Source organism: Bos javanicus, chromosome 16 (genome assembly GCF_032452875.1).
Source record: "Bos javanicus breed banteng chromosome 16, ARS-OSU_banteng_1.0, whole genome shotgun sequence".
NCBI classification, from domain to species: Eukaryota; Metazoa; Chordata; class Mammalia; order Artiodactyla; family Bovidae; genus Bos; species Bos javanicus.
The window spans coordinates 33111646-33123106 of NC_083883.1; the positions used below are offsets into that span (position 1 = coordinate 33111646).

At 41.6% G+C, this 11461-nt stretch overlaps 1 protein-coding gene across 2 annotated transcripts; it reads right to left on the reverse strand.

Annotated features, from left to right (window-relative positions):
* Nucleotides 1-3827: 3827 nt before the first annotated feature.
* LOC133227679 (cytochrome c oxidase assembly protein COX20, mitochondrial) lies at nt 3828-10433 on the reverse strand. 2 transcript variants are annotated; one of them, XM_061382465.1, is made up of 4 exons: nt 10255-10433; nt 4666-4780; nt 4490-4553; nt 3828-4090 (listed from the first exon to the last, which is right to left on the reverse strand). In XM_061382465.1, the coding sequence occupies exons 1-4, from the start codon at nt 10270-10272 to the stop codon at nt 3949-3951; spliced, it is 339 nt and encodes a 112-aa protein (XP_061238449.1). In that variant the 5' UTR covers nt 10273-10433; the 3' UTR covers nt 3828-3948. The 2 variants fall into 2 exon arrangements, with proteins under 2 accessions (XP_061238449.1, XP_061238448.1); XM_061382464.1 differs by lacking the exon at nt 10255-10433 and adding an exon at nt 10045-10153.
* Nucleotides 10434-11461: the final 1028 nt, after the last annotated feature.

The window sequence follows — 11461 nt, forward strand, 5'->3', positions numbered from 1 at the left end:
TTCTAATGCAAAGAAATCTAGAATGCCTATGTCCTTGGGTTCCCACAATCCTGCAGCTATGGTAAATGCACAAATAAGCAGCTTAAAAAACTTGGAAAACCATCTTTTGGATAATGAAGTGATGTACATTTATATCAAAAGTCCATTAAACCAGGAATTGAAATCTAAGACAAGGACTTTGATTATGCTAGTTCAGAAGCATGTATGAAACTAGGAAGAAATTTCCCTCACTACATACTTCAGAATAATGTGTTTTGGTGAGAGGAGAGGACTTGGGTGCTATACCGACGGGAAATAAAAATATCAGGATTTCCTCAAATACAGTTTTATTCTGTCAATCTCTTAATGGCTTTTGAAGAGCAGACAGCTTAGAGTAAAAGGTAAAATTCACAACCCTTCCTTTAATTGGAGAAAAAACAAAAACTAGGAAAATGTTTTTAAAGGAGGCTTAGAATTTAGATAGTAAAACACGTTTCATTTCACATGACTTGTCCTCGGGGCCTAAGGAGGAAGACATTTTAATGAAAATTCACCCTGTAGGAAACCAGTTTGTGTTGATTTGAATATCCTAAGGGTGGGCCATAAAATAGGTGTTTACTAACTTACAGAACTCTGGAAGTTATTCTTAGAAAAAAGGTGGAACAGATAACTGCCCATGTGAACATTAGTGAACAACAGAAATCTTTGACTGTATAATACAGTCAGTGGTAGTTTTCTCAAGATATATAAATACTTGCAAAGTCTATAATCGCTAGAAAATAAAAGGCGAATGCAGTGGTCGAAAAGACTCATAAAATGTTTGCAACACTGATCAGTAGCACCTACATTATAAACATTGAAATGTAATACTTTGAAAAATACTGTGTAATTTGTCCCTAAAGCGTCTCTTTTCAGAGAAAATTTATGTATTGAACTTAATGCACACACACAAAAATACCCTGTGAAAGATAACAGTATTTGGGTGGTAGAAGATAGCACTGACCTGATTTGATGACCAATGGACCGTATTTTTAAGATGCTTCCAAAAGAGATTTTATTCTAGAGGACCATTAAAAACTACAATTAAAACAATCATTGTACTTTTTCTACTTTCCTCATTAAGGTATTCTGCTTTCCCACAGTCATGTACCTTACATGACTTAAGGGGTGCCTTAATCCCCATCCACCAGATTTTTACCTAGGAATAGAAGGATTCAAACCCTATTTGATACCTAGCATTTTGCTGAAAAGTGTGCATAAACAGGAATCCTGAATTTATTATATAGACCTCCTCGCATTATAAAAGTGAAGCAAAGGGAAACCAGCGATGGAGTAGAGGTACGTAGCCTGGAGAGATGCTTGCAAATAATGGTACTAAGGATAGTCAAATTTGTTGGCAAATTTGCTCAATATAAATCACAAGTCCAGAGAAAAGCCAGTTAATTTTAAAAACCCTGAGGTTCTTTTATTGAAAGGTAAAACAAGGAAAAAGGAGGGGTGGGGGAAGAGGGGGACTGCATAAAGCACTTTAAAGATAGTAGGTATGATAGATGAGCCACGAAAAGTTTTAAACCTACTAATGACGACAATTCTATTTTAATCAGCTATTTAGCTGGTACCTACTGCTATATCACGTAGGTGAAAAATCGGATTTAATGGAATAATGAAGCAGTGCAGCTGAAGCCTTCATATGGGCCTGGAAGGTAGGTTACTCTTTCAGCTTAAGTGTGAAAAGCATGTAAGCTTCTGGATGAGAGGGATTAGTGAATGTTTAATAATTCAACTGACAACTGCTTTATGCCAGACACTATGGGAATGTAAAGATAAAAATTGACAGGGTTCTTAGCTATACTCAGTGACCAGTGCAAGTGTCTACCACTGTGGGTGTAACAGATGAAACAAACTAATATGAGAGCCTACATGAGATGATGATGAACCTAATTGTAGAAGTTGGTGAGCAATAGGATGTCACAGAGAGGAAATAGGACAAGGGCACTCTTAAGTGAAACGAAGAAGTGAGCAGAGGTGAGTTCATGGTGAGCCAGAGGCACACTGGCAATAGGATTGGCAGGATTTACCAGCTTGAAGTTGGATGGTGAGTAGAAGATTGGATTGCAGGAACCAGAAGTGGAAGTGTCAGGATCAACTTGGAGGCCCTATTCAAAGTATCTAGTAGCAATGTGTGATATGGGCCTAGAGCGTGTTACATGATCCAATAATTCATTTTGTATCATCCTAATAGTTCAAGAAGAAAACGTGCTAATACTGTAAATTTATGAAATGACATAAGTAATCCAAGTAAGGATTTAAACCTGTGTTTTTATCCAGGTCTCCAGTTTGTGCAGTCTTCTGTGAAAATGAACTAACCTTGTTACTGGTGAAAGCCTTGGAAATTTTTGCCAGCCGAGAGATTTTTCTCTTAACTTGGGGTAAGATTTAATAATAGTGTGCTAGAGCTGGAAGGGGTTTAGTTACTTAATCCATTGGCCTGATTTTATATGTTACATGTTATTAAAATATGATCAGTTCTCATCAGTTTCCCACCTACCCTGCCCTTTAGAACAAATGGCTGTCACATCATGAATTGTTCACATAGTTATTCAGGTCAATTTGAATAATGTAGACTGCACTGAGCTTTGATTTACGCCAGTAACAGGAGGCAGGTGATCTTGCGAAACTTAGTTCTCCAGTCAGTGTCCAAGGTTCTCCCTGTGGTGGTGGCCAGATAATTAAGATCAATAAAGATCAGAACAGTGGTCCCCAACTTTTTTGGCACCAGGGACTGGTTTCGTGGAAGTCAACTGTTCACCTTCTGTGTGGCCCAGTTCCTAACAGGCCATGAACCAGTGTTGATCCTGGGGTTGGGGATCCCAGATTTTGTGTACATGCTTGACAGTGTCACTCATGATCCGGATGGCACTTGATAAACCATAAACACTTGTGTACCCTAAGCCGGAAGAAGGTGGGCACAGGAGGGAAAATGGTACCTTTCTCATGAAGTGAACTGGAGCAAGCCCTACCTCCTAAAAAGAGGCATGACGTAAGTCTCAAGACATCTTTTCCTTCCTCTATTTAGTTAACCATGATAATCAATAGGCCCGTAAAAATAATGCTGTAATTCTATCTACCAGTGTTCATTCCTTAACTAGGAAGGCCTCTAAGCTTGTGTTTTAATGTTGGTATTTACTAAAACCAAAAATGGATGAATGAATGAGTGAATGCTTTGGGCTTAGTTGGGTGTTGGGTGTTTTTTTTTTAATGGCAGCCAATTTATTATTATAAATGTCTTTACATAATGGAACAACAACATGTTTAATTTTGCAATTCTTTTTCCTTTGCACCACACAAGTTTCAGAAGATATTTTTGTGCATGCCATGTACAAGTTTAAATTCTACTTAAAAATAAAAACCCTGCATACTTCAAGAAATATTTAGAGCAGCTAAAAATCACATTTCCTTTCTGAGAGATAACTCACCTGTTAAAATGGGAGAATACAGTCAAGCAATGGGTACATTTTAAAAGTAACAATTGGAAAGTGATGATCCATTAGTTTTAAGTCTGATATAACAGCACTGACTTTAAAGACCAGAAAGTGTCCCTTCATTTTTAACAGGGTACAGGAATACAGTTGGGACTTCTGTTTTTAAGGCAAGTTTTAACATCCAACTGAGGTTTTATTTCTTGAGACATCAGGTGTACTCTCTCCCAACTATAAGGAAACACTTTCTAAGCAAGTTAAACACAAGGATTATTTGAAGTGAGCCTATCATGCTATACTGACAGTAGATACAGGGCCAGAATAAGTTTGTAAATACTGACACGTGTAAAAAAGACGGCAGCTTACACATACTTTTACACATTTACTTGATTGAAAGCCATCTTAGGGTACATAAAATGTTCTCTGTAGTTCATCTCAGCTTTGTTCACAATGAGTGACTTGTGTCTGGGTTTTCTATGCTCAAGACTGCTCAGCTGCTGCTGCTACCGCCGTTGGTTTGTTTTCTTGCAGGATCAAGGTGGGTACTTTCGTATAAAATCTTGTTTTTAATTCCTTCTCTGGCAAGTCTTTCCTGGATTCTTAGCTTTGCATAATTATACCTACAGTGGAACCTAGTAAGGAGAACGTGAATAAATTACCAATATAACATACCTATGGGAACTAATTTGAAATTTTTAAAAGCTTACAGATGACTGTCAGTGGTATATACCATAGGCAGGGATGAAGTGAGCATTAGGATAAAAGATTGAGGCCTTCCTAAATGAAGTATAAACCCTGACGTGGCATTAATGCAGTGTCTGATGTCACATTCATCTGTTCATTTGACAAATGACACAAAACACATGTGTATATATAGATATCTAAAAGATTAAAGGCAGTCCAGCAATATCGTTTTGTAAGATAATCTTCAGTAAGGGTGGGAATCTCCCAGTGGGAGATTGCTGAGTATAGCATGTGCTTTGGAATTAGATTAACCTGTTAAAATCTTCTTGAATACTTAACACTCATACCAGCATCCTAAAGTCACCACGATAAATCCTCCTACTCCAACGTCACATGATCTTCTAATTCTGCCTGTCGAAAGGAATCATAAACACTATAATCGTGACTGTGATACTTCATCTAGAACAAAACTAAACACATAGAGAAATGTTTTTTATACATGAAGAAAAACAGATATACTCACTAGTTAACAAAAAATGTCCAAGGCCAGCCACAACAGATCCTAATGAGCCATATAATACCGAATCCCGAGCACAGGGAATGTTTTCAACATCTAAAATTCCTAGGAGTTTAAAGGGCTAGGAAAAATTAAAAATTACATTGAGTTAAAGAATATTTTACTTCAGAGTGGTTTGGCAAAGATTAAAAACAAACCATCCTGCTTTGGTATCTAATATGAATGAATCTAAAATGGAAACCTTGAGAATTTGACCACAAAGTACTAAGTAGGATCATGCTTATGCCATAATTTGTTAATCAGCTGGTTTGGAGATAGGGGCATACATTATTTCATGAGCTCTTTGAATCGCTCTCTGGAATCTCTTGGGGATTTGGCTATCACTGAAGGTAAAAGGCAGCATAATTACAATTTGAGAAACAGATGGGAAAGTGAAATTGTTCTAACCGTGTTACTTAGAATATTTAGTATACTGTTTTAAATTCCTTTAAGGATGACTGCAGATTTTATCTGTGTTAAGTAGTAACAGCAATTCCGTTTTGTTTATAACAATAAATATTTTGACAAGTCCCTTGTCTGTTTCCTTGCCTATGATACAAAGTTGCACTTGATTTCTTTGTTGAAGTAGATAGTAACCACATCTAGATGTGATGAAAAAAAGTGGAAATCTAAGAGGGTTGGATTTTAGTCTCAGCTCTGCCACTAACTTCTGTAACCTGTAGGATATATTTTTTTATTTGGCCTGCAGTCTGTAATGAAGGGGTTTGGCTAGGTGATAATTTGAAGTCTAAAATGGTTTTTAAATTCTTCATACAGTCTGCATTGGACTTATGGATTTGTTCTCCCTCTTTGAAAAATCCTGCCACTTTAAGAGTGACATTTTCAACCTGATGTCTTGTCATTCTCACTGTGTACCTTGGGGTTGGGGGGGGCAGACATTTTTTAAAGTCACTTAATGTTTTGCTGCAGCACTCTATTCATTTGGGGGAAATTTTTTTTTCAGTAATGTAACTTTTAAAATCAAGTCACTTGCCCATTTTTAGGAATGAGATGATACCTAGATGGTAATACACTATAAGGGAAAAAGAAGACTGGATTGGAAGAAATAGGGAAAGGACAGTGAAGGGCAAGTTAGATTCAAGGTTGAAACATAAAGGTATATTGACTGTGTTTGCTTTGGCTAAAGTTTCTGCAGAAAAGACAATGTGACTTGGTTTCTAATAAAGCAAAAGTTATATACTCTCAGAAAACTGTTTTTTTCTTTCGTCTCTGCCTGTCCCCTGCCACAACACATTTGAATGTAGCAGGTGCTTAAAGTTGGTGGACCCCAGTGGCTGGCAGGCTCTTCAGTACAAATCTTCGTATACAAGAGGTTGGGATTTAACTTTTCATTTAATTTAGCAACAAAAAGAAGATTGTTCCTTACCTTCAGGTCAAGAGCCCAGTGGCATTTATGGGCCCAGAGGGGAGGGTGTGAACTGTTCTGAAGGTAGGCCATTGCCCTGGGTGGGAAAAGGGTGCTAGAAAGACTGAGATTGGGGGTGGTGGTTTTTAATGTCAGCTCTTAGAAGTGAGACCAGCAGCTTCTATCATGGGAGAATGTTAAGATGGCTTTCCCACTTAAGCAGAGAATGAAAGGAACCATTAAGTGTTGGCCACAGCATGCCGGACACTGCTTATCCCACCAAGACAGCACAAGCTCTTTCAAGGCATCTGGACCTTTTCATTTGGATTCTCCTCCATTATGGAGTCCTAGTGTAACCCCAGCTTTTGGTGGTGGGGGGGGGCACTTGGATAAAATGATCAAGTACAGTTCTTTGCCAGGTGTGTAAACTTGCTGGACATCTGAAAGGGTGCTATTTAAGTCAACTAACTTCCTGAGCCTTTTTAGAGATTTTCGAGTCCCACCCTTCGACTCTGACTCATGGGCATTTATGTTTAGGAAACTGAGCACATCCCCACCCCAAACCACCAGATTGGGAGAAACACTGCTTTGGAGATTTAAGTAAATTTTTGAAATTGCAAATTGTAGAATAATCCAGCTTTGAAAGATAAACATCTTGTTAAGTGTTACCTTCTAAAACCAATATATGGTTTCAGATGCCAAGGATGGTCCCGCTAAACATGTATCACCTGCAACAAAAACTGCCTTGGTCGATGTCAGTAGCACCAAGGTTGAGAAGCCAGTGCTGGTCTACTTAAACAATCTTAAAATTTAGAGGTGCTAAGGGGTTATTGATACCAAGCTCTTTATTCCTTGTTTTTAATTCTCTTAGCCTTTGTGACATTTCTGAAACAAGCTCAGGGTTTAAGTAGAAGCCTCATAAGTGGGTGGCAGAGTGGAAGTCAGTCTGACCCTGAAAGCCTGTCATTTTCATTGGAGCATTTAACCCTTTCAGAGCTCACACATAAGGATTAACAGGACATAACTAGATCTGCGTGTGTGCTTAAATCACTTCAGTCTGGGATCCTATGGACTTGCCAGACTTCTCCATGGGATTCTCCAGGCAAGAATACCAGAGTTGGGTGGGGTGCCGTGCTCTCCAGGGAATTTTCTTAGGTCTACCTGCAGGCGGGTTCTTTACCACTAGTGCCACCCGGACTCAAAACTGGCTAAGGATATACTAAGATTTTTTTCCCCTTTTCTAGTAAGAGAATTGTCACAGCCTCCTGATAAATCTGAAAGTTAGACTAGTGATGGCTTAAAAGCAAATACAGAATACTGTAATAAAAGTCTTGAGTTTAGACAATATATGATAGTATCTGAACTGTGAGTCTCAGAAATGGAATCTAAGCCTGAAGTCTTTTTGAAGTAGTTCTACTTGTAATGTTCAAGGCATTTAGCATTCCTCTTTTATTTCTTAGTGAAGTCAGTCATGTCCGACTCTTTACAACCCCATGGACTGTAGCCTACCATGCTTCTCTGTCCATGCCATTTCCTTCTCCAGAGGATCTTCCCAACCCAGGGATCGAACCTGGGTCTCCCACATTGTTAGCAGATGCTTTACCGTCTGAGCCACCAGGGAAGTCCTAAGTAGTCTGCAAACTTAAGGTTCACCTGCTATTAACAAGTTAAAGCCTTTAGATATATAAAGATGATATTTTAGGGTAAACTAATATTTTAAGGTTAGATTTAAAAGGGCAGCTTTACCAGCATACCTTGATGGAAGTAGGAAAGCTCAAGAAGAAATGTCTAAACCAGAATGCCAATTTAATGATTTATAGAGAATAAGTCAAAGCTGCTTCATTTTCCACTGTTAAATGTATCTGCTCCATCAGTGCTCATTTGCTTTTTATTTCCAAGGAGGAGCTGGCCCTACTATTTAAAACTAGTCCTCACTGTGCAGCTGATTACTCTTAAGGACTTTGCTTCTAATGGTTATCCCTTACTTTAATTGCATAATTTGTTTTCCCTCTATTTAATAATCTCCAGTCTAGAAATATACAAATTACCCTCTCAGCACCCTGTTCCCCCAAGCCACTATTCCATTTTTCTGCTCTTTACTGCAAAACTCGGTTAACAATATGTGTTCCTCTTCACTTACAAACCTACCCTGCTTTTAACGCAGTTCAACAAGACATCCCCTACCCTCCACTGAAAGGGCACCACTGAGGTCTTCTAAAAGAGCCATTTTGCTAAATCCATCATACTTTACATCTCTGCACATGTAGCACAGATAATCATTTGACTTTGGAACATGTTTGGCTTAAAATACAAGGTTAAAATTTTTTTCTTTCATTGAATTTTCTTTATTTTCAATGGATTAAACCACCATCATGACCCTAAAATTACAGCAGTTACCTCCTATCAAAGGTGAACAATCATATATACAAGGAATAAAAAGGCCCATTGAAGATCCAGGTGTCTTCACAAAGCCGTCTAGAATTTTGTGTTTGAAGTTAGATGCCTCTTGAAGTACTCAAGTGTCAAATAAGGGTACCTTTTGTTCTACTAAAGCATATTCCAAATGGCGTGTGAGACACGAAAAACAGAAAAGGCAGCACGACAAACATAATATGGAAGCAATTTATCCAACGTTTGTTCATAACCATTGATCTACGCCAAATTTATTTTTAAAATTTTATTTTTTGGTTGAGCTACGTCACATGTGGGATCTTAGCTCCCCAATCAGGAACTGCACCCCACACCCCACGAACCCCCGCACTGGAAGCTGGAGGGAAGTGTCCCATCTAGGGCAAATTTAGATGGAAAATTCCCCAGAGCAGCAAGAAAACTGAAGAAGCAATCAAAATTTTCAAGCTGAGCAGATCTCCTAGATCTACAGATTTGGTGCAGTGTGGCAGAGTAGGTCTTCCACAATCTCTGGTTTTCGATGTATAGAATTTTTTTCTTTCTGCGTATTTTTTATGAGCACCTAATCTGCATTGAGGATATAAAAATTGGATTCCTGCTCTTAAGGAAGATAAGACATAAATTAACTTCCAGTATAATGCTGTAATGATAACAGCTATGTACAAGGTGTCAGGGAGATGAGGACAGAAGCACCTCAGCTACCTTTGGGGAGTCAGGAAGCCCTTGCCAGAGATAGCCCTGTTGAGCTTTAATACACTTGGAGAGGAAAGCGTGAGAAGAATCACAGAGACTGAACAGTTAAAGAGTTAGCTGAGGAGTTTTATACGCTTCCCAGGTGGCACTGGTGGTAAAGAACCCGCCTGCCAATGCAGGCGACCTGAGACTCGGGTTCCATCCCTGGGAGGAGGGCATGGTAACCCACTCCATTACATCACAGATCGAGGAATTCGAATTTAACCTGAAAGCAATGGGCTGCTACGGCTGAGTTTTAAGCAGATGTAAAATGATCCATTTTACAGGGTAGCCCACAAAGACAACTGTGGATGATGGGCTGAGATGGCAAAGCAGGACACGAATGCCAGCCAGCGAAGCTGTTGGTTGCATATAATAATGCAAACTCCACGTGGTTGACTGAAAACTAGTTAACGGGGAAAAAAATCGCAAATCTTTTCATATGATCCTCCTGCTCTGGATATAAATTCACTAGAATATAGCAAAGTTTTCATTTCTCAGCATTTGCCCATTCCTCCATGTTAGGGAACTTTAAAATCACTCTTTATTAGCCAATTACAATATGAGGCGCCTCAGCAAAATTTTCTTTCCACAGGGACGAGTCTTAGGGCCTGCAGTAAGTTATCTGTATCGGTCCCCTCATCCTCCTAGTTTGGGTCACCTGAATCGTGTCACGATAAAAACGGGCTGTGCGACTGCAGAGACGCTAATGACATGTGCTCTTATCCAGGGTCTCCCAGCTTCAGAGACTGTGTCCTCACCCGCCGCCCGCCCGTACCCCACTCGCCCCCACGCCCGCCGCGTACCCCGCCGCCCCTCGCCCGTCTTCCCCGAATTACCTTCCCCTTCCCGGGTTCCCCGGGTTCCGGCGCAGCCGCCATGGGGACTGTCAGCGCCGCTGCCCCGCCCCGCCGCCGACGGCCGCCGTGGGCGGACGCCCGCCCCGCCCCGCCCCGCCCCGCCCCGCGCCGCGCCTGCGTCCTCGCTGTCCGCCATTTTAGGGAACGTTTCCCAGTCTCCTAGGCGGCAACACTGGCTTTGCCGGCTACCTCGGGTGCGGCCGCCATTTCCTTTGTTCAGTTGAACAGATCACGTCTTCACCGGGGCTTTCCCCAGGTTGAAGGCTTGGAGAAGAGGCGAAGGAGGGCTAGGGAAGCAACCATGCACCCGCGCTCTTGGCACTCGAGGCTGCGCCTTTTCCCGCCTTTGCCCCTCCTCCGTCTCCAACCGCCATTTCTAACCGTCGTCCGCGCGCGTGCTCTCGCTCGCGTGCTTGGACGCCGGGCGCGTGCGGCGGGGGCGGGCGGGGCCGCGCGGAGGAGCCGTGCGCGCCGCCGCCGCTTTGTCCTGCGAACGGGAACCCCCCACCCCCCACCCCCCCAGCCCACGGCCCGGAAGTCGGCCCGTCCTGGCGTGCGGCCTGCGTCCCCTTGATGTCCTTTGTCCTCCCGCCCCGGGACGAGCCCTGGGCGGCCCTAGCAGCTCCACCCAGCCCCGGCCTCCAGCAGAGTGTGGTCTCGCGCCCACTTCCCCTCCTCTCTTGCTTTGGTTTCATCCGGGAGTTGCTTTAAAGTAGCGCCGCTCCTTTAGCTTGAAGGAGACTGAGGACAAAATGGAGGGAGCACCTCGTCAGCGAGGATGCGTCAAGACGTTTGTGCCGGGCGTGCAGGCTGGGGAGGGCGGGCGGGGTGAAGTGGAAAAAGGCCTGCGACACGCATTTTTGAATGTTAGGTAGTGACTGCGACTAAACCTGAAATCTGCAGTTTAGCGGCAGCAGTCGTCTGATGCAAGATAGGGCTTGCCCGCTTACTCAGCACTCTAAATAAGTACAATGCAAATCCTTTTCCCGTATTTTTTCCTGTGCACCGTAAGGAAAATGTCCTTATCAAAACCTCATGCCTCCTCTTTTATCTATCTGTATATTTCAAAATACATTCCTGGGAAGATGTTCAAGCTTTCGCGTGTATATTATTATTGTGCATAGTCATGCTGCAGTGCACAGAGTAATTTCTGCATAAGGTTCGCGGTGATTGTTTGCTATCATCTGTATTAGTTGAGCGTTTTCTTTCTCTTTACACTTTAGTGATCGTTTAATACCTTTCTACAGTCCCAGTAAAACACTTGGTTTATGACTCGTGTGTGTGTGTTTTAAATAAGTAACTTCGGGGGAAATTAAGCTGCTTTAACATACTGCTTTAATATTAGTTAGGAAATAGAATAAACGTCACCCTGCCCATGATATCCTGCCAGTTTGGG